The sequence below is a fragment of the Thermochaetoides thermophila genome (assembly GCF_000221225.1).
Source record: "Thermochaetoides thermophila DSM 1495 unplaced genomic scaffold scf7180000011818, whole genome shotgun sequence".
Taxonomy (NCBI): domain Eukaryota; kingdom Fungi; phylum Ascomycota; class Sordariomycetes; order Sordariales; family Chaetomiaceae; genus Thermochaetoides; species Thermochaetoides thermophila.
In genome coordinates, this window is record NW_006383034.1 from 138,150 (window position 1) to 163,532 (window position 25,383).

General features: G+C 54.5%; 6 protein-coding genes and 1 non-coding gene across 7 annotated transcripts; 3 read left to right on the top strand and 4 right to left on the bottom strand.

Annotated features, from left to right (window-relative positions):
• Positions 1 to 3,545: 3,545 nt before the first annotated feature.
• Positions 3,546 to 4,679, top strand: CTHT_0040680 (putative dihydrodipicolinate protein; the record flags this gene model as incomplete). The annotated part of the gene is made up of 1 exon (XM_006694412.1): positions 3,546 to 4,679. One exon carries the CDS (start codon positions 3,546 to 3,548, stop codon positions 4,677 to 4,679), a length of 1,134 nt encoding a protein of 377 aa, XP_006694475.1.
• A 5,564-nt stretch (positions 4,680 to 10,243) lies between these two features.
• CTHT_0040690 (uncharacterized protein) lies at positions 10,244 to 10,735 on the bottom strand (the record flags this gene model as incomplete). The annotated part of the gene is made up of 1 exon (XM_006694413.1): positions 10,244 to 10,735. The coding sequence occupies one exon, from the start codon at positions 10,733 to 10,735 to the stop codon at positions 10,244 to 10,246; it is 492 nt and encodes a 163-aa protein (XP_006694476.1).
• A 989-nt stretch (positions 10,736 to 11,724) lies between these two features.
• Positions 11,725 to 12,936, bottom strand: CTHT_0040700 (cell wall glucanase-like protein; the record flags this gene model as incomplete). The annotated part of the gene is made up of 2 exons (XM_006694414.1): positions 11,725 to 12,779; positions 12,840 to 12,936. The coding sequence occupies 2 exons, from the start codon at positions 12,934 to 12,936 to the stop codon at positions 11,725 to 11,727; spliced, it is 1,152 nt and encodes a 383-aa protein (XP_006694477.1).
• Positions 12,937 to 15,843: 2,907 nt separating this feature from the next.
• On the top strand, positions 15,844 to 15,932 carry CTHT_0040710. Its single transcript is given in 2 exon segments — positions 15,844 to 15,880; positions 15,898 to 15,932. It is a non-coding gene; the product is annotated as a tRNA-Asp (tRNA).
• A 958-nt stretch (positions 15,933 to 16,890) lies between these two features.
• CTHT_0040720 (uncharacterized protein) lies at positions 16,891 to 17,290 on the bottom strand (the record flags this gene model as incomplete). The annotated part of the gene is made up of 2 exons (XM_006694415.1): positions 16,891 to 17,081; positions 17,155 to 17,290. The coding sequence occupies 2 exons, from the start codon at positions 17,288 to 17,290 to the stop codon at positions 16,891 to 16,893; spliced, it is 327 nt and encodes a 108-aa protein (XP_006694478.1).
• A 591-nt stretch (positions 17,291 to 17,881) lies between these two features.
• CTHT_0040730 (uncharacterized protein) lies at positions 17,882 to 20,562 on the bottom strand (the record flags this gene model as incomplete). Its single annotated transcript, XM_006694416.1, has 4 exons — positions 17,882 to 18,912; positions 18,965 to 19,331; positions 19,384 to 20,257; positions 20,324 to 20,562. 4 exons carry the CDS (start codon positions 20,560 to 20,562, stop codon positions 17,882 to 17,884), a joined length of 2,511 nt encoding a protein of 836 aa, XP_006694479.1.
• A 1,233-nt stretch (positions 20,563 to 21,795) lies between these two features.
• CTHT_0040740 (beta-galactosidase-like protein) lies at positions 21,796 to 25,128 on the top strand (the record flags this gene model as incomplete). Its single annotated transcript, XM_006694417.1, has 5 exons — positions 21,796 to 23,096; positions 23,147 to 23,606; positions 23,656 to 23,959; positions 24,011 to 24,116; positions 24,177 to 25,128. 5 exons carry the CDS (start codon positions 21,796 to 21,798, stop codon positions 25,126 to 25,128), a joined length of 3,123 nt encoding a protein of 1,040 aa, XP_006694480.1.
• Positions 25,129 to 25,383: the final 255 nt, after the last annotated feature.

The following is a 25,383-nucleotide window of genomic DNA, read 5'->3' on the forward strand; positions in this document are numbered from 1 at the left end:
GCCTGATTCGTCGGAAGTTGCACGGAGGTTGCCGAGATCATGAGATTCATGACATGGCTGTCAAATTTTCGGCTTGCTTGAAGATGGAATTGCCATGCTTAGAAGTCATCGACACGATTCCATAATCGTGCGTCGTTCATGGTTTCGAATGTCGTCTGGCACAGTGCAAGATTGGATACGGGATACAGACAGCGGCAAGCAGCCGACAGACCCCTGACGGTGGAGCATGCTGGGAAGTCCTGGTGCAAGACGTGGGGGTCAACAAACCACGCCGGGTTGGGACCCACTGATCAGGTGAGCTCCAGTCCCACTTTTAGTACCGCATTCGTCCCACAAACTCACGAAAACAAATGCCCCCCGTTTCCGCATCTTCGGCACAGCCATGAACCAAAAATTGCTTCAAGAACATACTCATCCGTTTCGTTTATTTTAGCTGGACCATGTTTTTGCTCGTGAAATGCCATTGCAGGCACCCCTGGAATACAATTGAGCATCGGGTTGGGGCATGGAAGCGTCTGGAGCAGAGCGGAAAGCAAGTCACGCGATCTCTGAGCTGCGAGTTCCCCGCAATGATGAACCTGTGGCCTTCCACTCCACCGATCTGCGATGGGTGGTGCCTGACACAGTACCAGTTTGGGCCCCACCGCAGGTGCTAGAGGAGGTCGGGAATGGGGTGATGAGAAGAGCTCGAAGACATTGGAGTTGGCAACAGTCGTATGCTGCTTTGCCGAATGTGCTTGGGCAACCTTGTTTTTTGAAGAAGTCAGCATGAAAACTTTTTAACAGTTGGACGAGAAGCGAAAGTTTGGCACCGTCGATCCAGAACCACACTGCTGGAACCTGGAGACGTCAAACGCTGGCTGAGTGGTGCACTGACCACCTCTCCCAGTTGGGGCAAGTGCGGGGGTCGTTATGGAGGAGAAAGCCGTGGCCCAAGCTTCCAAGCACTCTGCATCACAAAGTTGCATTCCACCAATTTGCTCCATCACCTCAAAGCATTTCCCATCCATCTCCCCAGAAACGCTACACACACACATCCCTGCACTCCTTACCTGTGCGTGCAAAGTTGACTGCTGACCTAGAGCATTGAACTGCTACGGTAGGATACCTAGGGAGGTATAACTGCTGCGGTCCAGACCGCGACGGCCAGGAGACAGCAGTGTTGCCAAATGCAGGGCGTTCACAGCGAGTTGGAGCAACGCTCGGCTTCCGCAGAAACAGAAGCCCGAGAAATAAAGAGTAGATGAACGATATAAAGCCACATGGGTGTGGCTGAGTGGTCGATCCAGCTCACGGTCGAGCCAGGACATGTCAGGTGCTCCTCGGCCAACCCCTCACTGCCCCTCCACATGCATGTCGTTGCCGCTGTTGCTTTCCAATTGATCCCAAAACAGCGAACCGCAGCAGACGAGTCCAAGTCAAGATCGGGTGTCACCCAGCCGGGCCCGCCAATATACGCCCAAGCCGCCAATGCCGCCGAAACAGATGGACACATCTCACCTCGTCTATCTCCAGCATCATTGCTCCTTGCAACAATGGCTACCGTTGAATCCCCAGATCCCCACAGCGGGCAGCCAGCCGGCTCAGCCTGGCCTGGCAGGGCAACAGGTGGAAGAGTGATCCCTCGAATCCACGAGTACCACAGCGACGGCGAGGATTGTGCCCGTCAGAAGCAACAATTGCTGACCGGTCCCGGGATGAGGAAATACTTGCGTGTGCTACAGAAGGCCTGCAGTGAGCAACCGCGGTCTGACGAGCCCAACGATGCCACTTGTCCAGCAGCAACATTCCTGGGGACGGGATGCTGTCTGGAGAGCCATTGGGATAGTATTGTCACCTTGTTGTCCACATCGCTGTCAATACATGTAGATACATGCCTGCGTATGCTGCGTCTCAGGTGTTCGGTTGCCAGTAGCCGAACAGTGGCTCGCGTGTGGACAGTGAACTGCATGCCAGAAGCGGACAGTTTTGACAGCTACCCCTGATGATCGACAGCAACTTGGACAAATTTGGCACCTGAAAAGCAAGGAAAGCATGTGTGAGGCAGTACTTGAGCCGCCGCAACCACCTAATCGGCAGATGACATCAACTACAATCTTTTTCTGCTCAGCCCTCCGTCTACGTCCCTCCCATGCGCCCAAGCCACCAAGACTCTTGGCCGTTCTCGTGAAACACTGCTGGGTGGTAGACAAGTGAACCTGCCTATCTATATTGTCTACCTGACCTATGTCCACCAGATCGAGAGCCCGATGTAACTGTTGAAAAGGTCTCCCTTTGCAAGACGTGTACGTGGACTTGAAAGCGGCCTGCCACATCGTGTTTGAACGACGCTCACTGGCGCATGAGGGCACCTGACCATGCCAAGCACCACCAGGAACACCGGTAAACAGCATCAGCGAGGGAAGAGGTCCGACTATTGTCTCGCAACTGTCCAATGGGCTGCTAGTCCGGCAGCATCACCGAAGCAAATCATCCAGCGTGCATTTTGTGAAAAGGCTGATGCTGGCATCTCCGGCTTGTTATGTATTCTCCTTCACGAAAACGACATCCAAGTTACAACCGTGTATGTCTCCGCCGAAGCGCGGTTTTGGCGTCAAGCAGCACCACAGCAATGTTTTCGCTCTCCTGAACACAGCGCGCGCCCTGGCGGAGTTCCCCCGCGAGCGAACCCCCACACATGGCATCCACCAGCCCAGGGCACAACATTGTGGGACACCCCGGATTTGCGGAGGACTCGGTCGAGACACTGTGCAACAGGTACCGCCCCTGGTCGCTGGGGCGTGCCAAGAGGACAGGGGCGTTCGGCGCTAAGCCATACAAGTGCGACACTAAAGCCCTAAAGCAAAGCGCGCAGAGGTTCCTGTGTTTTGGGCTGCCGCTCATGCTGCGGCGCTGAACCTCGTTTTTGACACGAAGTTGGTACCTTTGGTACACGTGTATACAAAGGTACCTCTGGGCATTGGACAACGAAATGAGAAAATAATGCTGTGGCGCTCTCTCCTTGAGCGGGAGCGAAGCAACTGCGGCCGTCTTGTGGAACGCTTCCCCAGTTGGCTTATGTGTGTCGTCAGCAACGCCCAAGGAAGAGAGGAGCCCACATGTACCTTGGCGCCAAGCGTACACTGCACTGTGCCTCATGTACACTTTACTCCGTACCGGGCATCGAACCATCCTAGTCCAGTCCAGTTCCCAGGACCACACCAGCGGGCTGTCATCGAGCATCCTTGTCTTGGCCCTGGTTCCCTGTTCCTCCAAGAGGAGCGCTCTCTTGACCTCATGAGCAGCCACTCCGCTTTTCTCAGCGTCCGCCATGTATACAAATATCCTCTGCTTCCCCCAGCTTGATGGTTGCATTTCCCCCTCACCCTTCGCTCGTCTACATCGCCAATCTCTCAATCTACTCACATACAGGAATTCTCTTGTCCGGAGCATCATCACTGGATCACTACTGACAACCACATATCGAGGGCCTCCCCCCCACCCCCTCTCAATTACCTCGTTCCTAAACCTATCCGGACCTCCCTTGACATCTATTCACACCCACAATGGCTCCTCACAGTGATGCACCCTCACCCACCGGCAGCTTCACTGCTGGCTTCAACAGGATCCCTCCCTTCCAGGACGTCGCCACACCTGCCCTGCACATCAGCACCCTGGAGCCTCACTCGCCGCTGAGCAGCTCTTACAGCAGTAGCACCTCCGAGCCTTCTGGCTTCCATATTACCCGGCCGCTGGTGCCGGGCGTGTATGTGCCCACTCTGTGCTTCTTTGAGGAGGGGACCGAGGATCTCGATCTCGATACCATCGCCCGGCACGCCGTGCGGCTGGCCCGCGCTGGTGTCACTGGCCTGTGCACCCAGGGCTCCAACGGTGAAGCCGTGCATCTCACGCACGCCGAGCGCCGCCTGGTTACGGCAACCACCCGCAAGGCGCTCAATGACGCCGGCTTCGCTCACATGCCACTGATTGTCGGCTGCGGCGCCCAGAGCACCCGCGAGACCATCCAGCACTGCCGCGAGGCCTGGGAGGCCGGCGGTGACTATGCGCTTGTTCTTCCTCCTTCCTACTACGCTTCTCTCTTCGCCCCTGCCTCTGGCACTGTTTTCGACTTCTTCACCGCGGTCGCTGACGCCTCTCCGATCCCCATCATCATCTACAACTACCCCGGCGGTGCCGGTGGCCTCGATCTGTCCTCGGACGTCATCATCAAGCTTTCTGAGCATCCCAACATTGTCGGCGTTAAGCTGACCTGCGGCAACACCGGCAAACTCAACCGCGTGGCTGCCGCTACCCGAGCCGCTGCTGGCAAGTCTTACAACCCAGAAAAGCCCGACTTCCTCGTGCTCGCCGGCTCTGCCGACTTCACTATGCAAGCTCTCATCGCGGGTGGCCACGGCATCCTGGCCGGTCTGGCCAACATTGCCCCGCGTGCCTGCGTACGGATCATCGAACTCTATCACCAGGGCCGCATTGCCGAGGCCCAGGCGCTCCAGGAAGTCGTGGCGCGTGGCGACTGGACCGCCATACAGGGCGGCGTCGTCGGCTGCAAGAGTGGCATGCAAGGATGGATGGGCTATGGCGGCTATGCACGCAGCCCGCTGCCTAAGCCCACCCCTGAGCAGGCGCGGGCATGGAAGGAGGGCTTCAGGGAGCTGGTTCTGCTCGAGAAGAGCCTCTGAGCTGATCAATTTGTGACTTGTACTTTTTTTCTGCTTTTGTCGTTTGGGACTTTTGGGTTTTCCGCTGTGGCATTTGGGAGTGGATAGAGGATGAAAATATTCCTCAATTGGGAAAGGGTTTATGGGTCTGGATACATTATGGCGCCTCTATTTTGATGACGGATCATGACAGATACGGGAAGAATTGGGCTCGAAAAAAAAATCCAAATGAGTCAAAAATCTCCTGTCTCGGCGTTTGGGTGGATTAAAAAAGGGTCTTTTGCTTATCACGTTTTAATCTCCTTTCAGAATTAGCTCTTGAATAGTTTTCCGGATCTGGGCTGCCGCTGAGCGGCTCAGCCAATGTTGACATGATTTTACGCTTTGCCAGCTTTTCTCAGTGTGATGTCCAGGGAGTGTACCATCTGTTGTCACATAGTCAACTGTCCCAGGACTAGATCTTCGATTGATCCAGGAAAACATCGCGAGATGATGTTGTCTGTAACAGCTTGCTGCATCTCGCCCTGCAGCCACTTCCTTTTCAATGGCTTACATTCAGGAGCTGGCGCCACAGCGGTGAGGACTTGCAGGTTGGATCGCAACCCAGCCCTGGTCACTCATCTTCTTGGGGGCAGGTAAGCCTTGAAATGTTTCCATGGATGTACACTTTGCCATGGGTTGTTAGTCTGCACGGGGATGCACCATCATGCTCGAGTGGCGTGTCCTCGCCGAGCCTTCAAAATCTGTCACCGAAAGCTTTCCGATTTCCTTGCTTTTTCCCCCCTCCATCCTTCCATTCGTCGTTTCTTTCATGTTGTTTATTTTCTCGTGGTGAATTTGCTAGTCCAAGCGACGTGGGGGTGCTTCAAAGGTAGCAGAAGGTACTATACTGTAAACAAGTAAGAGGTTGCATCCTGCAGAAAAGTACTTCGGGCTATCCTGTCTGTGGCTGATAGCCACCCTCATGAAACCTACTCAGGGTGGGCGGCGCCATTGCACCAAAAAGATCTCTGCTTCTGTGCTCTTTGTTCTCCAGGTTCTCCTTCCCTATTCGATGTCCACGTAGGATGTTCATGGCTAGCAGTTCTCATATCCACAGACTTGTCCTGTACCTACGTTAGCCAGGTACCCCAAGACAGGAAACAGAGGCTCGAATGATGACACCTGCAAGGCCGCATGCCGCATCGAAACAGTTTGTTGGGAACCTTCTCCACGCCATCCCATTGGAAGAGGGAACAAGCCCTGGCGTTGCCAAGGCAGCACGGACAGTCCCGAAAGTCTGGGACTCTCACACCATCCCGTACCTCTTTGCCGTTTTGGGATTTTTTGCTTGGCTACGGCGGCTAGATGAGAATACCTTCCAACTCAAGGCTGTGGGCTATTGTACGTTTCCAGGTGAAGGGGGCGGTGAGGTCTCCCACTCAACATGCCTGTCCCCGAGCCCTCAAGTTGGATGCCGATGACGGATCATGAACGTGGGGGTAACAAGGCAAGAAGAAGAAGAGGGAAGGCGCTCAGGGTTCAGAACGGAAGGACCCATGGTAGTTTTGCTGCGAGGTTGTAAAAAATCTTTACTTAGGTTCCTCTTTCCCACCTCAGCATGTGCCACGACTCAAGGGCTGGATCATGAGGCAACTCATTTTGTAGGTACTTTTCTCACTATCTGCGCGGATCAATCAAGATCTTGCCCCATCTTCACTTCGGTACAAGCACGGGGAAAGTCGAGCAGATGGAACGCCAAGGCATGCGGCTGCAACAAGTTGGGGGTGGGGAGTGCAAAGCATTCACAGTAATCATGCCTGAACTTCGGGACTGACATCATGCTGTCGGGCTCGCGTTACAAAAGAGTAAGTTTTAGACTCAACATTGGGATTTCTCCATTTTATCACATGTGCACCTTAAAGCTGCAGTATGCCAGTCCAAGGGAAGGCATGAGTAGTTTTCATCAACTGATCAAGCCCCAAGTTTGGCTTACCAGGTTGCTCAATGGCTGACAGAGACCCCGAGAACGACCTCGATGCGGAGACCGCCATCACGGAAATGTAGGAGATGACCAGTGCCTTACTCACAACCTGTACTCAATGGCAGTCATGACAACGAAGACTTGCAGACGCTAAGGGGTTCTGCGGCGTATGAGAGTGCTCTGTGACGATTCCCCACCCCCTGGTGAACTCAATCGTCAACAGCATTAGATCCTGGCCAGTTCGTGCTAGGAGGTGGCAATATCATGTACACAATATTGTATGCATGCGACGGTTCTGCAAGGGAGAGAATTGTGTATGTGTCTACTTTACTTTCGATGCCTTCATCCAGACTCCTTCACGCTGATGATAGGAACTTAGATGCATGTTGCTGAGGGTTATGGACTCAGATACCAACCACCCAACGCTTGCCCAAGTACCGAAATTTATAGCATCAAGTTCGATGCCCTTGGCGAGAGAAGCCCTACCAATTGGTTAGTATTGTCCTGGCTGTCTTATTTGTGTCTTCTTGTCATGTCCTTTTCTGTGGAATTTGATATCTCGTTTGCTCATTGTACTTTCTTTTTCTGTTTCTTCTTCCATTTCTTTCTTCCATTCCTTCTTTTTCATTCTTTGTTCCAATAATTTCTAAATATTCGTCAATTTTTCCCACAACTGTCACAAGTGATTGAGCATGTCCAGAGTGAACCAACATGTCAATGCTAGCTCAGTCTTGTCCTAACTGGTATCCTATACCGGACTGTTGCACAATAGTCCAGACATGATAACTCAGTCATGCATAAGCATCGATCCTGATTTATCATAATATCATACTTTTTGCTAAGCATGCCCTTCGTTGGCATACACTGCCACCGGTTGGATCGCTGAGATTAGGAGCAGGAGTGAAGGCGATTATCAACTTGATGTGACCCCCACTGCCGAGGCTCGCTCAACCCCTACCTACGGCTTTTGTTTGTCCTCTTCCAGTCACCGCGCCAACTTCGGCACTTGAAAAAGGCCCGGGGGAGGATTAAGAACCTGTGAACACAAAGGACCCGCAGCTGACGATGTTTGACAAGTACCATGTCTATCAAGGGACTTACTTACAGTGTGGAACACGGTCTGGATGGCGTACCGTGGAAGAGGATATGGTACTGTCTACGTTGCAGCCCACATACCCGATGATGTTTTGCTGGCCAACCCAACTTCTGAATGCCGATCAGCTGATAGTCGAGGAGAATGTGCTCAACTCCATGGCTGGAACTGACGTGTCAGGTTGTAAGGATTGAAGATTGGGAACAAGTATTATGCTTTCCTTGCCTCAGGCTGTTTCCATTTCTGCCTGAAGTGCGGGAAAGCGCTCATGGAACCCAATGAATGATAGGATGCGACAAAACACCATACTTTGCAGCATCTAGTGAGATTTTTTTTTTTGGAAATCTTCGGCTTTCGGCAAGGGTGGATGAGTTTCTCTAGAACCCAACTACTGGAGAGCGCTTTGCGGGGGCTCTTGCCTGAAGGCAATATTAAGGCTTTTGTTTCACAGGAGTTCACCGGTGCTAGGCAGCTCCTGAGCAAAGGTTAGTGATGAGTATCTTTTCCCCTATTTTTTGCGCGGTTAATGGCAATGATGTCCTTTTTTTCCAGGAAGCCTAACTGCTGGGAGCAATGAACGGAAGCGTTGACCTCTAAGATTCCTTCCTCTCCCCTCCTAGAGAATTGGCCTTACGTACTTGCATTGTCAGAAAGTGAGCTCAGGTATCAATGGGGAGCATATACTCAACATCTTGTGCTACATTCCGGTTTTCCGGTTCGGGAATCAAGCGGCTGACTGCTGCTGATTTTCGGCGACAGTGGTAGCTGCCGCAGGAGCCCAAAGAAGTCTTTCTTGGAATGACAAGTTTGTTGTCCAGCCTTAACTGGCTGTACTCTGGTCTTGCCAGAAACCGGAGTTGCCTAGGCATGGGCCGCTTTGTTCAACCTATCAAGGATGAAATGTGAGTGTTTCACCCTTCGTCTTTAAGAGATCAACATCGAGTTATGGTGTAAGGACATATCCACGAAGCAAGATCTATTCTCTCAGAAATGGGGTTGATCTTTTGTCCTACCACACCATAGCCGAGGCAATTGCGGGGAGCAAATGGGAGCATCTTTTGGCACCAGAACCCCAAAGGCAAGCTCTCTTTCACCTCCTAATCTGTTATCATCTTGAAATTGCTAGCCTATCGGTCTATCGGAGAAAAGGAACTCTCTGCATTCCTAGCTTTTCGTTTCCTTGGGCACAAGATGGGCCGATTAGGCCTCGAAGGAACCTTTTGTCAACCTACAGACTCCGCTCGTATAGGGTGTCGACAGTTAGCTGTTGTGTGACATCTTGGCAGATTTCTTTTCTGTCAGTACAATGCTGTCGATGTGTATAATCCTCTTCTTCAGAGATGGCAGGCTTACTGGCTTGGTGACTTGCGCTACCAAGTGTTGCGGATCATGCGATCAGCTGAACAATCTGGTAGGAGTAAGGAGAGAAGACCCTCTTTTGCTACTGTTCGTAAACTTGATCCATACGGACTAACCAAGAATGCCAGTCACAAGTATAGAAAAACAGGGAGAGAAAAGAAAGCCCCAGGGAAAAAAAGCAAATGAGAGAACAAGATCGCATCAGCTGACTTGAGAGTACCTTGACTTTTCAATCAACTCATTGCAAATTTTTATAGTACATCATATCTCATGATGTCCGGTTCTCATAACATCCCGATGAGACCAATAGAATCTAATCGTAGTGTCTTTATTTTTATTGTATATCCCTCCTTTCTCCTTCCTCGGATGAACCGTTTTATAAGATCCATGTCCCTAATGATGCTATCGCGATCCTTTCGCCGTGTGTCAGACACAAGGTTAACTGGCTCATTTAATAATCGTGTCTCGAGTGCTCAGCCGGGGCAGACAGTATCTTGGGCAAAGTTAAGGAGTGGGGATAGAGAGAAAGCGGCCTCTCGTTAGGCAGTGCTTCCCATCGTCAAATGCCAATGTTTGGCCACCAGAGGTACGTATCCTTGGTAAGGAATGCGCTTTTACCACCACGATTGATAACCAAGAGTTACCAAATCTCCACCTCTAAGATGCTGTCGTCTTACCGGGGATAGTTTTCGGGTAGGTGGTCGTGTTAAGACTCGCAGATTGGACAAACAGGGATAACACCCTTGATGTCTGTTCGGATGCAGCGTCGAACGGTATGGTCTTCAACTTTGCAGGCAACACAAACCTTACGGGACTCTGGACCAGCGGGGATCTTGATGTCAGTCACGGGCGGGTTGGCGCGACTGGCGAGCCCCTCATAAAGTGGACGGCTCATGCTAAGCCCTGCGTGACCCACTGGGTGTCTTGGAGGAGCAGATACAGTTCTAAATGTGACGTTTGCATGTAAACCATGACCTTCTTGGTGAGGCGTCTCGTCAAGATTGGAGTGAACAAGATGGTATTTTGGACTGCCATCAGCTTTATACTTCAGGAACGTCATAGACATCACAGTCGATCCTGCCGGCAGACTGGAATCCGAAGGCTTTTCTTGTGACATGCCTTGCCATGAGAGAGATGGCTTGCTATTAGTGGGGTTGCTGCTTTCAACATTCATGAGAGAGACGGCCTTGTTAATTTGGATGCGTTTAAACGGTAGGCTTCCAACTTTGGGTTGCTGTTTGGCAGGGTGGAGGGCGTCCTGGGTAAGGCGACGCTCAGGATAGCGGCTGGGGGAATTATGGAGATGCTGGCGAGGGCTTTTGCTACTGGTGTCTCTCCAAGGCGACTTGCTATAACTGCGGCCGCAATAAGAGCAATGATCATCAAGAGTCGAACTACGACTCTCCATGCAGCAATGGTAACGGCGGCGGCGATGGCCACGGTAGCAGTCGGGGCCTGAGCTGCGCTGTTCTTGCGGCGATGGCGATGATGACGCTCAGGACTCGAGCTTCGATCTCCCGTGCTGACGGCGTCCTCGACGGTCATCGCGAGCTCGAATGTTATCACGATGGTTGCGTCGACGAGAGTCAAGCGAACGAGAGCGGAAGTAGCGATGACGTGGATCGTAGGAGCAGGAGTTGGAGCGTGTGCGGTGGCGGCCATGTCTAGAGCGCTCATCAGCGTACAGCCTTTAACGGTTTAAGTGATGGCGATGGTTGAACGATCCTGTTATCGACATGGTTATGATAAGAGCAGCAGGAGATGGCGTTGGGATGAGAAATTTGTGATGGGGTGGAAAAGTCACAGATACATTGAAGTTTTTGTATGGAAAGGAGCAGAAGAAGGTAAGCAGCAAAGGAAGGCACGAAGAAACTGGGATAAAAAACGATAACTCGTCAGCTAAGGCACCCCATTGTTCCAGCAGTGACATTGCAACACAGCTTATTTCTCATCCTCACCCTCATCTAGCACACCCTGAAGGATATGCATGGTCTTTCACAAGGTAGGTGACCGACTTGTGTTGATTATGATGAAACTTTTATGATCGGGCGGCGCATCAGGAGGACTGGAGGACACACATTACCCACAGCATGCCGTATCGAGGATAATCACGTTCAGTTCTACCAAGGCCACACGTTTATACCCTAAATATATTCGGATATTTATACCTTTCCACTTCCCGGAGATGAGACACATAAGTACACAGCTGACCATCATGATACATTAAGACATGTAGTATGGGTATCAGCACCATGACACCAAGCCATTAAGTCCATGACCTCACCAGCTACCTCATTACCATGGTGTCCTGAGATGTACCCTTAACATACCGCCACCAAAACCTGGCCCCATTAGGATGCCCCTATTCCCACGCTGGGCTCAGAGCAACAGAACGGGGGGAACTAAAAGAATAGCGGGTATATTCAAGAAAATACGGAGTCTTGTGTTCGGCACTGCTACCGTTTTTTTCCCGCCCAACGGCCCAAGAAAATCTAATGCCCTCCGATAAAAGCAAAGTCTCAAGCTAATCTAAGAGGTTCCCAAGTAGTGTAGAACAAAAACACCAGTCCCTTTATCCCAAGGGGAAGAAAGGAAAAAAAAACCAACCGCCGAAGCAGAAACACCAAAAACGACCAGTGTCCCCCCAACACTTAGAGCAGAAGATAGCCAAAGACGGCAGCGACACCCATGGCAACGGCGTTGCCCACATTCAGGGCCAGCCTGCCGGCAGCGCCGGTGGAGTCGTCGCTCGGCACAGGGGAGACACCAGCGTTAGGGGTGTTAACGGTGGGCGACGGAGAGATGGACACCTGGGAAGCAGTGGCCGAAGAGGCGACAGTCGAGGTGGACGAGGTTACGGTAGCGAAAGTGGTAGCAGAAGTCGTCGAAACGGACGAGGTCGAGGTGGACGAGGGCTTCGCGGTGCTGGTAGTAGCTGGGAGAGTGGGCTTGGACGAGATCTCGGCGGGCTTGCCATCATTGACGACCCGGATGCTCTGCCAAGTGCCGCTACGGTCGGTGTACTGGTACTCGGTGGCCTCCTTGGCGCCACCCATAAAGTCCTGGATGCGGATGGACTGGTAGTAGCCGTCGAAGGGAGCCTCCTTCCAGTTAGCCAGGCCACCAGCCCACTGGATGGTGCCCTCGGGAGCGTCCTTTCGGCCAGCAACCCAAGTGCCGAGCTTGATCTGCATGGGGCTCTGGGGGTAGCCGGAGCAGCCCTTCTCGCCCGTGTTCTTGAGGGTACGGACGACGTTGCCGTCGATGATCCAGTCGAGCTGCTCAGGAGTCCAGCGGATAGTGTAGGTATGGAAGGTGTTGATGGGATCGTGGACGTTCGAGAAGCCACCGCGGTCGTAGGTCTCGGTGCAGCCCTTGCTGAAGTAGTTGGTCTGCACCTCGTAGTTGTCGCTGCCGATCCACTCCCAGTCGATCTCGTCCAGGTCGTCCGACTGCAGCACGAAGCTGGTCACGATGCCGGTACCGCGAGCAGCGCGGACGGTTACGTCAACCTGGCCAAAGAAAATGTACTTGTTGCTGGCGATGGTCGGGGCGTCAGTCTCCTTCTTGATAGAGAAGACAGCGCCCAGCTCAGGGTCGTAGGTGATCTTGGTGCCCTCCAGCTCCTTGAAGAAGGCATTGCCACCCTTACGGAAGTCGATGTCGACAACCTGGGACCCCACCGCCTTGGGGTTGGGGCAGCCGTCTGCGATAGTCAGCATAACGTCCTACACTATACACATGACGAAGGGATAAGGATACCTACCGCGCTTAGTGGGATCGCAGTCCGTATAAGTCTGAGCCGACACCACAGAGGCGACAGCAAGGGTCGCGGTGGCGGCACGTAGGAACTTGGAGATCATGTTGGTAATTATCTAGGTACAACTGACGATAGCGAGGAATGAGAAGTACGTGTGGGCTAGGTTTATAGGGAGCGGCTGGGATGTTGCGAGTCGACTGTCGACCTTAGTGCTATTCTACGAAGGACCGAGGACAACAGCGACAGCAGTACGGCAATAAACAGCAAGCTGAGCGAGTGGATGAAGGGAATGACAAAAGAGGCGATGAGCCGGAGGTCAAAGAGGACTCGAGTGAGAGCGATGAAGGCGAAGGGGAGACAGAGCGAGTGAATGCCACGAGTCCGGGCCTCGATAACAGTACAGCTAGCAGGGCACAAAGGAGCCTGCAGCGATGGAAACAGATGGCAGTGCTTTGGGGAAAAGGAGGATCAAACGAAGAAGGAGAAAGGGAGGTGGTGAGAAAGGGACCGCGACTATTATCAAGCAGCGAGCGAGCCCGGCAGAGAACGGCCACCCATGATCCATCCAGCCAGGTCCTTTCCCCGAGGCCCAGGCTATGCTGCCCTTTGTCCCTATGTCTCATGTCCGGCCCCTCGTTGGCGCATTCCGCGTTGCGCTCTTTGCCCCTTCTGCACCAGGGCCAGGGGCAGGCCGCCCAGCCTCCCCATCTTTCGGGGCCTATGCTGGCGATCCTAAGAGGCCATCTGGGGAGGACAGCCCTACTGTCCTGGATCGTAAGCATGCGGGTTGTGGGTGCTCTGTGGATCTGTGTATGCTCTGTGGGCGCCGTGTAGGTCTGGGTGTTGCGTGAGTGGGTAGAAGCACCGGGCTTGCGGCGTGGCTGACAGGGTCAGGGCGCCCTCGCACCCCCGGGACCTGCCCAATCGGACCCTGCAATCCGCCCAAGGGCCTGGTCCCTCCGTCTCGGCAGCCAATCATATCGTCTGGGCTAGGCTGCCACCGGACGTGCGCAGGGATGGCCGATCGGTGCCTGGTCGTCCACGGAAACTGCACACTGGATTCTATATGTAATCTACATAAGTTACCGTGTTATCACGTATCAGCTAACGAAAAGAGGAAGCGCTAACCTCACCCCAGTCTCCGTAAGGCTTAGCGGGTGGAGCGCGACAGTGACTTGCGGGATGGAGTTTCACCGGGTTGTTGGTGATAGCTGTTGAACCCTGCTCTGAGGAGAAGAAGGAGCGCTGCCCCGGCTTGTTGCCACTTGATGTTGCAGCATGTTCGTCCTCAACAATTGTATTGAACATAGCCGCGAGGACGGGCTATTTTTGCGCCACATTACCACCGGCACATGGCGATAGTCGACCTCCCGGTTACGCAGTCATGGCTGCTGTGTGTGTGCGCTTTGTGTAGGTGTAACGCATTACCACTTCTTGACTCCACTTCCTTTATCAACATATCTGACCATGCTGAGCAGGGGTGCTTGATGCAGCTGGGAAATTAAGATCCTTAGTGGTTCCAACACCTCACAGTCATCACCTCAGTAAAAGTCCGCATTTGGTAGGATTTTTCCGAAATGAGCACGATTACCGTTGCCATGAGATGAGGTTTCATGTTTGCCGTGTTGGCTGTACTAATGGCGCGCTATTGTTGCAATAGGGACAAGGACTATGTTTTTCAGCAACAGCAGCAACAGTCTTTTTGTTGCAGGCACACACACACTCGACAACATGCCGCGGTCCATGCGCCTTCAGGGGCCGCCAAGTCTTGGCCAATCTCAGAGTCATCTCACACGCAGCCCCTGACCCTGGTCTGTGATCTGACGCCCGGATTGCTCGGCGCCACGACCTGGCTGGCGGGCCTGGTGACCGTTTTTGATCGACACTGGTGTATAGGTGACGACTAAGCAGCGCGACCGCCTGCCAGCTGTGGTGACTAGTACCCCGCGGTAGTGGCAACCGCTGCCAACTGTCAGCCCCTCACCCACCAACCTGCGAACAAATCCCCTTTTCGAGAACCGGGTGTTCCCGTCCTCTCTGAAACAGGACAGAGCCGCAGCGACGGCGATCACGATCCAAAAGTTTGAGGGGGATGTTCTCCTCCCTTCATGAACATCATTACAGCAGGTCATCACAGCAGGTTCCGGGCGAGTCTAAACAGCAGTGTTTCAAAGCGGCTTTTCGCATTCGAACCGCCGGCCAACCGCAACGCCGTATGGCTCTCCCGAATCCAGCGCGTGAACCGTTCTCGGTCTAAATTCTACAGATTCGGAAAGATTTAACGGTTGCCAACGTCAGCAGCCACCACGAGTGCTCGTGGCAATGCTACGCAAAAATATATATGGCTCGATAAAAGACGCATTTGTAATGCGAACAACGAGAGGATAAAAATCAGAAAGGAAAACACAAAGTCCCGAGCTCTGCGCATTGTCCCGTGTCCTCTCCCGGGATAGAAACACAGTCATCTGGAAGACCACAGGTCCTGTTGCCGACCTCAGCGACACTGCACGTGTAGGGTAAGCAACGTCACCGCCATTGTCGATGCACTGTTTCCGGTTGTAGGCATCGATGAGATCATGCTAGTGTTCGGGTCGGCATTTGGTGCAGTATCGAATGCCTCTTGCAGAAGTCATGCGCGCTGAATACTTTGTCCAGCATGCGGCTGAAGAACCTCAGACCTCAGCTGTTCAAACTATTCGATCCAAACATGGCCGAGCTTGGCAATACGACAAGCTCAGCGGCAGCAAACTCCCTTTACAAATGCATTCCTAGAAACACACAAGCTGTTTCTTAATCTTTTTTATGTAATCACCAAGCGGGGTTTGGTTTCAGTCCGTGAAATGCAAACCTTATTCGATAGTGATCTCCTGATATTTTTGCCCAAGGTTGTTCTTGGCAAACCTTCGCGACTGGAAGCAAATGTCCAAGCGGAACAAAGATTGGGAAGTCTTCGTGCGACAGTTTTGCAAGTACATATAGGTTATTTCAACATCCAGCAGCCAGAAAGGAGTTCTCGGTAGTATAGTGGTTAGTATGCAGGCTTGTCAAGTCTTCGGACAAGATTCGCCTGAGACCCGGGTTCAATTCCCGGCCGGGAAGCTTTCCTTTTACACTTTTTACAATTTTCCTTCGTTCGTTCTACGTTCCTTATCATACACGTTCCTCGTTCCAAAAAATGGGTTCACATTTTCCAATTGAGTCAAACAGTGATAGCAACTCAATGGCAGAGCATAGCAGCATTCAGCCTTTGACATCGCGAGATCTACAACCATTTAGACGTCTGGGCTTTCCCCTCTACCATTAGGTCAAGTATCTTGACCTAGACCGATCTAACCTCAAGCTTCATCTTCTCTCCACCAATAACTGTTACATGTGACCGCATTATGCCAATAAGAGATTACCAGCGCCTCAGCAGCCGCCCTGCGCTGCGGCACTGTCCTCTTCGGAGCTGGCTGCTGAGTTTGAACAGCTTTGCGCTTCATACCGCGAGTAACGGGCATAGAAGTCGAAGATGGGGCACTCGGTTGAGCTAGGATGGAGTCTATGCCAGCGAGTGTGAGCTTGACCGGAGCTTGACAGAAGGGACTATCATGACCGCTTACCCAGTCCCAGTCCGCTGCGGTCACCATCTTCGTTCTTGACCATCTCACGTCTAATGCTGGTACTTGATCAACAGTTTCAGACTCGTCCTCGACAGCCACTCGGCCGTCATTCGAAGCAGGAATCTCTCGCTTAATAACTCAGTTGGCTGTCATATGGAGTAGGAGTCGTGAGGACCACTGGGTCGTTGCTCGAAGCGGGATTCTCCCGCTTAATGCGCACGTCGACGGTAGAGACCGGCTTTCCTCCTGTTCTTCCTCCTCTTTCCTGATGACCCTGGCATCGATATTTCCTGCAGCAGGAGCACGCCAAGCTCGACCCTGAGAGACCGTATTCCGGTCTAATGGACGTAGCACATTGCCAGATTCTGCTGGACTCTCTTCGCGGGGGTGGGAGGGATCGTCGAGGGCTGCAAAAGGGGTCAGTCGATGTTTCTGAAGCGGGTAAATTGCACGCTTTAGTGCTTTCCAAGTCTGAGGGAGTTTCCGAAAACCCCACGGTTAAGTCCCATATTGATGCCGTCGGCAACAAGATCATAAACAATCGTCAACCATTCTTTCAGGTTCTTGACAAGATGGCAGCCACAGGCCTCGTGCTCCTGCTGCGCCGCGGCGGCGGCACGCATGGGGAGTTCGTCTCCTTGGAGAGCTGGGGAGTCGGTCAGGAATAGTGTTTCAGGCAAAAGACGGCTTGCTGGAACAGGATGGGAAAAGAGACCTACCAGCGCGAATGACACGATCCAAGATGGCGCGCTTGATGCCCACCCTGGCGGCAAGGTGAACTGTGTCGTAAGCAGCGGTCGTGTGCCGATCAAGCAACTCCGGTGGATGACGCAAGATGCGGACGATGATGGGCATGGCTGTGTGGTTTCTCGGTACGGCGATGACGGGGGAATGTGGTTTATAAGACTTGTGGGGAGATGGTGAGGAGAGAAAGAGAGATGGTCACAAAGGAAACGGGAGAAGAAGAAAAGACAAATCGCAATGAGAAAAAGCGACATAAATCAAGTTGACCCACGATGAAGTAATTAACATCACATGCCGAGGCCTGGTGCAGACAGTGATGCGGAATGTGCCTCAACATGTCGCAAAGTCTGTGCAGGTAAGAACTGAGCTGACAACTTCGGCGTGTCCTGGCCTCGACTAAGGTTTTTTTTCATTGTTATGCAATATCTGTTCATATGCCAAACTGCTCTGGCTGTGAGGTCGGATCAAATTGCTGGCCAGGCAAACGCCGAGGACTGCCTTGATACTGGCAACTACATCACCGATTTTCCAAGGCCTATCACACATGCGGTCCGGAACCGGGCGACCAGATACCATTCAACACTGCCGTAGCAGTTAAACAAAACTCAATATATATACAAATTCTCTTTTCAAAAATATATATATATATATATATATATATATATATACAACAACTACCCTAAACCAGCTACTCCTCACCGCTTAGACACACTGCGAGTACCAGTCGTTATACTTGACACAAGTCCATGGCTCCTCGCAGACCGTCGGGCCAGTCCACATCAAACCACCGCACTGCTCCCAGTGCTTTGACTTCTGGGTCGGCGTGGTGGTAGTCGGCGCCGAGCTAGTGGTAGTCGTGCTGCTCGTGCGAACAGTCGACGTGGAGGTCGTGGTAGTGCGGACGGTCGACGTTGCTAGCGTAGTCGGGACGCTGCTGGTGGTCTTGGTGCTGGAGACCGCAGACGAGGTAGTGCTAGGGCTGCCGCCGCTGCTTGGGACGGAGACCTTGGCATAAAACACGCCGCGGCCGTTGGTGCCGACATACACCTGGTTAGCGACGTTGCCACTGCCGACAACCCTGTTGGCGCCCATAGCACCGAAACCCTTGGTACCCTGGATATCGACCCACGAGGCGCCAGAGTCGGAGCTGGCGTAGAGCTTCGCCCCCGACGGGCCCTGGCCAAAGGCGTACACATTCCACGTGGAACCGTCGCCCTTGCCAAAGGCGATCTGCTCGGTGTCGGTTAGGGTGCTGACGGCCGAGAACGTGGCGCCAAAGTCGGTGCTGCGGAACAAGCCGGCATTAGTGCTGACCCAGACCTCGCCGGAGACGACCGGGTGAGCGACAACATCCTTGACGGACTGTACGCCGCTAGGCAGGGAGACGGAAGTGAAGGTGACACCAGTGTCGGTGCTGCGGTAGAACTTGGAGCCCGAGCCGGCGTAGAAGACGCTGTTGTTGCGGCGGTCGGCGGCGACGGCTGCGCCCGAGGGCAGAGAAGCCACGGCGGCGAAGCTGCTCTGATGCTGGGAGCGCAGGACCCCCGAGTTGCTTGTCGACCAGAGGATGGTGTCGGCGTCGGCTGAGTAGGCAACGGAGCCGCCGCTCTGGTTGTCGCTGGCGCCGTAGTGGGTGTTCCAGCTCTGGCCGCCGTTGCTGGAGAGCGCGACCTGCGGGCTGCCGGACCCGGTGCCCACGCGGACAATGTTCTCGGGTTTGTTACCGGCATAGTCTGGGGGGTGTCAATCATAGCTCTGGATAAGATTTGCTCTTTCAATACTTACCAACATCGCTGGAGCTGGCCCAGATAGGCGTCATCCAGGGAGTGCTCGGGGAAGTGCCCAAGTCGTTGCTGGTGCGGAAGGTGAAGCCGCAGTCGTCGCCGACGGCGGCCAGGAGCTCTGGACCACCCGGGGGAGAGGCGAGACCGAGCACGGCCATCTCCTCGATGCCGACAGCGAGAGAGTGGATGCTGACGTTGTGGACGGTGTCCCACTTGGTCAGATCATGACCACCAAAGAGGGTCAGGCCGGTGCCGTAGAGCCAGTGGTCGCTGTCGTGAGGGTCGATTTCGAGCGCCTCAATCATCCAGCCCAGACGCTTGCTGTCCGTGGAGAGGAAGCCAGTGTCGATCCAGGGCGCGTTGCCGGTCTGCCGATGTCAGCAGCGACATCGAGATTCAGCACGACAGGGAAAGACTCACATGCATGCTATAGTACCAGTTCTGGTTCGGGTAGCCCGCCCACTCCCAAATGCGAGACCAGGTGTTGCCCGAGTCGGTCGACCTAAACAGCTGGGCATCGGGCCACCACGAGTTCAGGCTGGCCACAACAAGAGTGCCCGGCTTCTGCATGTCAACACCCAGACCGCCAAAGCCAAAATACAGGTCGCCGCCCGAGACTGGGGTGATGTCCTTCCAGGTGCCGTTGGTGATGTCGTAGCGATAGACGGCGCCGGCACTGCCATCGTACGGGCCAGCGCCGTCGCTGTAGGTCAGGTAGAGGGCCTTTTCGGCCGGCTGGAGCTTGCACTTGTGCGGGAAGTACTTGCCGGGCTGGCCGGAGACGGGGCTCCAGGTAGCGCCGGCATCGTTGGACACATAGACGGAGGCAGTGATGTTGTCGGCCGTGCCAACAAAAATGCGTGAGGTCGCGCCGTTGATGATGGGCGAGGTCGAGTCAAAGGTGACAAAGGTCAGGCCGATGATGTCGTTGTTGTAGCCGTTGGCATCGCTGGGGTCCGGGATATATGTGCCGACGTTGGTGAAGGAGGTCACCTTGGACCAGGTGACTCCGCCGTCGGTACTCTTCCACAGGCCGTTGCCGCTGCGGGCACCGAAGTAGATGATATTGCCGTTGTTGGGGTCGACAGCCAGCCTCTCACCCATGCCGCGGCCGGGCATGTTGCCGCCGACCTTGAAGGGCAGGTCGACCGACTGCCAGGTGTTGCCCCGGTCCGAGCTGCGGATAATGGCACCTGGGTTGGGGTCCCAACTGTTGGTGTACATGCCGACGGCGGCGTAGACCTTGTCAGGATCCTGGGGATCCAGCGCGACGGCGTCGATACCCCAGTGGCCCCTTGATTGCCGGTCAAGTCAGATTCCGCTTTCCTACCTTACGATGAAGTACAAAGTAGATGCTCACCATCTCTCATGAGTGCCGAGGTCGTCCGTCACAGCAGTCCACGAGTCGTCAGCGTTCAGGCGGTACAGGCCGCCAATATCAGTACGGGCATAGGCGACGCCCTTGGCCGTGGGATGGAAGATGATGCCAGGGACGAAGCCGCCGCCGCCGCCAATATTGACGTTCTTCCACGTCGTGGCAGCCGCAGCGGGAGCCGCCACGGCCGCAAGCAAGAGCCCAGTCGCCGTTGGCCGCTTCATGGCGAAAACAGCACGTGTCGCACGGCGTTGTTGAGGTGCCAGGGCGCTGGAGAACAGACGTCGATCCGTCACAGCGAGACACATCTGCCGTTAATATACACCAGATTAACGGCGACGGCCCAGAGCCCTCGGAATGGCTCCCCGTGAAGCCAAGACGTGCCCTTTCTCATCTCGCCGTCTCTCTTAGCCGAGCATGCCGTGACGCAAGCGTCCAGCGCAGGGTGGCATGCGCGTCGGCCCCTATCCCGGTACCATGGTTCGAACTTCGAACTGGATACGTACCCAGCTGGTGCTGTTGCGGAACGGTAAACACAGTGAGGCTTTTTGCCGAGAGGAAAAGTCCGCGAATCACTCAGGGCCCAGAGTCAGGCTGGCGAGCGTCGTTGCGGCTCCGGTCGTTGGTTGCGGGGCCAGACCAGCGTTGTCAATCCCGCATTTCCGTGAATGCGACGCAGGCAAGCGCCCCAAGATCTCGATGGGGGATATGCTTCCGTAGTCCGCAGATGGCGGCTCTCACGCTTTCTGGTTGCTTCGTTGCCGTCTTGGTATCAACGCATGTGAGCCGACCGGGTACGGGTCGCGATAGCTTGCAAACAAGCTGCAACTGGCAGGACACTAGCAGTGCAGTGCGGCTCTGCCAGAGGCTATTTTAGACGAGCAAGAGCGGATTGCTCACGCTGTGAGGTGAGCGCGTCAGGGGTTGGTAGATGTTTTTGTTTCCGACAGGAGCGGAGAAACGAGACGAGCAGGCGTGCGATGGTCCGCTCGGCAGATTACCTCTCCGGCCAAGCAAATAACCCTAACCCTTGATGCTCAATGCCAACAACCGGCTTCCCTATCCTTCCCCGGTGCCATTCATGGTCCCCAGTTTCCCCGGGGTTTCTGCTGTGCCACCTGCACCTTACTAACGCAGCGAAGATGCGGGGCACAACATCAACATCAAGCTGCTGATTGCTAGTGCTCTTGCCCTTGAGCTTTATCAACCTCCATCGATCGCTGTTGTACAAGTTGTGCTCTCTCGCCAGGTTGACTGCTGATATGTGTGACACTTGGTAATAAATAAATAAATAATAATAATAATAATAAAAGAAGCAGCGTAGAACACAATTGCGTACTTCGATCTGCTTCCATCATCCCCGTCCGTTCCTCTCATGTCGTCGGCCTTGACGCCATCTCGCCCCAGAGCTTAGCATCCTGCATTCGCTACACGCGGCAAATTGTTCCGTGGCCAACATGTCGCAAGGAACGCTCCCCTCCGACCTCCCGGGTTGGGTTCGCAGCTCCGAGCCCCAGGCCCACGTGTTTCCCCCGAGCGTGCCAGATTGGAACAATCTCAAGGTCCTCCATCGGAACACGTTGCCGCCTCGCTCCCACTTCTTTGTGTACAAGGACATTGAGGATGCGCGCAAAGGCGAACTCGCTCTCGCCAAGAGCCAGCTGCTGTCAGGCCAGTGGCTATTCAGCCTCTCAAAGAGCCCCTATGACGGCACCGTCGACTTCTACAAATACACGCCCCAGGAGCTGGCTGACATGCCGGGATGGGGGACGCAGCACAACAGGATCATGGTGCCGGGGTTTTGGCAGCTCCAGGGGTACGGACGAGGCCCTCAGTATGTCAACTATAACTACCCCTTTCCCGTGGATCCGCCTCGTGTGCCCATCGATGACAACGAATGCGGCCGCTACGTGACGTGCTTCAAGCTGGACCCCGTGGAAGATAAGGACCATCAGATCCGACTGCGTTTTGAGGGCGTCGACTCGGCCTTTACGGTCTGGGTGAACCATCGTGATGTCGGCTACTCGCAGGGTGCCCGCAATCCCAGCGAGTTCGACATCACGTCCTTTGTCCGCTTTGACGGTGTCAACCTTCTCCATGTAGAGGTCTACCAGCGCTGCGACGGCAGCTACCTCGAGGACCAAGACCAATGGCGCTTCAGCGGCATCTTTCGTGATGTCTGGTTGCACAAGTTCCCCAAGATCCATATCGAGGACTTCCACGTGCAGACCTTGCTTGATGACAAGTACCAGGATGCCACCCTACTCGTGGAGGTCCAGCTCAATGGACATGCCACTGTCGAGTTGAGTCTGGAGGAGCTTCATAAGACCAAAGTAACGGAGGAGAACAAGAAGCCGGAGGTGATCATCGTGGCACAAGCGACTAAGGAGGGCTCAGGAACCATAACCTTCCAAGTACCTGTCGCAAATCCCCGCAAATGGACTGCAGAAACACCGTACCTGTATAGACTGATATTGAACGTTCCAGGATGTGTCGTGGCCGAACGTGTGGGCTTTCGCAAGGTCGAGCTGCTTGATGGTGTCTTTTGCGTCAATGGCCAGCCGGTCAAGCTGCGAGGCGTGAATCGCCACGAGCATCATCCCAAGTACGGCCGGACGGTCCCTTATGACTTCCTCAAGGCCGATTTGATCCAGATGAAGCAGTACAACGTCAATGCCATCCGGACGTCTCACTATCCTAACGACTACAGGCTGTATGAGCTCGCTGACGAGCTGGGCTTGTGGATCCTGGACGAGTGGTATGTGAACCTAACATGTCGATGGTACGACCAGCATGCTGACGACCCAGTGACCTCGAGTGCCACGGGCTGTTCGTTGTTGGCGGTGACGGTTCCCAGTACACCTCCAACAATCCGGACTGGGAGGAAGCGTACGTCGATCGCGCTCGCCAGATGGTGATGCGCGACTTCAACCGACCTTGCGTTGTTCTGTGGTCTCTCGGCAACGAGGCCGGCTACGGTAGAAACCATGCCGCCATGTACAAGTGGATCAAGGGTGTCGACAAGAGCCGCCTTGTCCACTATGAAGGCGACTGGAACGCCGAATCGGCCGACATTCTCAGCAGGATGTACTTTTCGGTGCACGACATGGAGAAATTTGGCAAGGAACAATCGTGGACCAAGCCTGTCGTCCTCTGCGAGTACGTGCATGCCATGGGGAACGGCCCGGGCAATATTCAGGAGTACATCAATCTCTTCTACCAGTATCCGCGGCTCATGGGCGGTTTTGTGTGGGAATGGGCAAATCATGTAAGGCTGCTTGCCCTGCATTGCGCGGTCGTCACTGACTCGGAGCCAGGGCCTAGCTACGAAAACAAAAGATGGAATACCATACTACGCTTACGGCGGAGATTTTGGCGACGAACCCAACGATTATAACTTCGTGATGGACGGTTTGTGCTACTCGGACCATCGTCCCGGCCGTGGCCTGGTCGAGTACAAGAAGGCGATCGAACCAGTGCAGACGCTTGGGGTAGAAGGGACCCGGGTGCGTATCGTCAACCGCTACGACTTTCTCACGCTTGACCACCTCGAGTGCCGCTGGGCCATCATCTCGGATGGGACACCAGGGATTGTGGAAGACGATTTACCGATTCCGAAGGGTAGGAATCTCCCAAAACTTGAGTCGGAGCGCCGATGCTGACGGTAGACAGGTATCCAACCCCACACCGAGGCGCTGATTGAGATACCCAAACTCGCGCAGCACTTGCCCCCTGACGCACACTTGAACTTGACCTTCTCTCTCGCCGAAGCGACAAAGTGGGCTCCAAAGGGGCACGTGGTGGCCACTGGTCAGGTGCAGCTAACAAAACCAAACAGCCTGCGCCTCACATACAGCCTTAGTGCTCCGAAGCCGGTCAAGATTGAGATGCCGCACAGCTCGCAGCTGCTAATCTCTGGAGGCAGCAGCGTGGCGTGGAAGTTTGACCTCCGCATCGGCGGCCTTGTCAGCTGGGAGATTGTAGACACAAGGAACGCCAGCCGTTCTTTCAATATCCTGACGGAGCCGATCGTGTTTGACATCTACCGCGCGCAGACTGACAACGACAGGGGCTGCGACTTTGGCAGAAACTGGACCGGCCGCCGCCTTCACCAGGCTAAGCAGCACGGAGTCGAGTCCAGCTGGGCGTACAAAGAAGATGGCACGCTCGAGATCATGTCCAAGACGCGCATCATGCCGCCGTCGCTGAACTGGGCCCTGGAAGTCACGGCAACCTACCGCTTCACCAACGATGCCGTTGGGATCCGGGCCCATGCAAAACCGACGGGCAACGGACTGCCGCGTGCGTGGGGCCGGCTCGGCCTGGTCACGGCAGTCGAGGGATGTGACCACGTCCGGTGGTTCGGCCGGGGCCCCGATGAGAGCTACTGCGACAAGAAGCTGAGCCAGCTGGTGGGTACCTGGGAGCTGCCGGCCGACGAGCTGGTGACGGAGTACGAGTTTCCCCAGGAGAACGGCAACCGGACGGACGTCCGCTGGGTCGAGCTGTGGACGGACGGCCGAAGATCGCTGCCGGGCCGCCGGCGCCTGCTACGAGCCCGGTACGGGGCGTTCGAGGGCGCCAGCTTCTCGGTGCTGCCGTATTCTGCGCGCGACCTGGACGACTGCGGGCACCCCTATGAGCTGCATGACAGGTGGAGGAAGGACAGGGTGGTTCGCCTGGACTGGATGCACCACGGGCTCGGCACGGGCAGCTGTGGGCCGGAAACCCTGCCGCAGTATGCGCTGGACGCAGGGAGAGAGTACGATGTGGAGGTGGTGCTGGAGTGAACGAGGCTAGCTGGGAAGTCGTGGTTGAGCCTGACTGGCTGGGCTGCATCATAGCGCGGTAGGCCGGGCAGGTGTAGCGCAGGGCTGACGCTCGCCATCTCAGCTCAGCACTGGTGGGATGGTGCATACTGCATGTTTACTATGTTATCACCGCGATAGGAGCTTGTTTTGCGGTCGAAGTCGGTTATACAGTAGACGGTTACCCTGGGTGAGATGCACACACACGGCTTGCGTCAAAGCTTTTAATTATTTTAT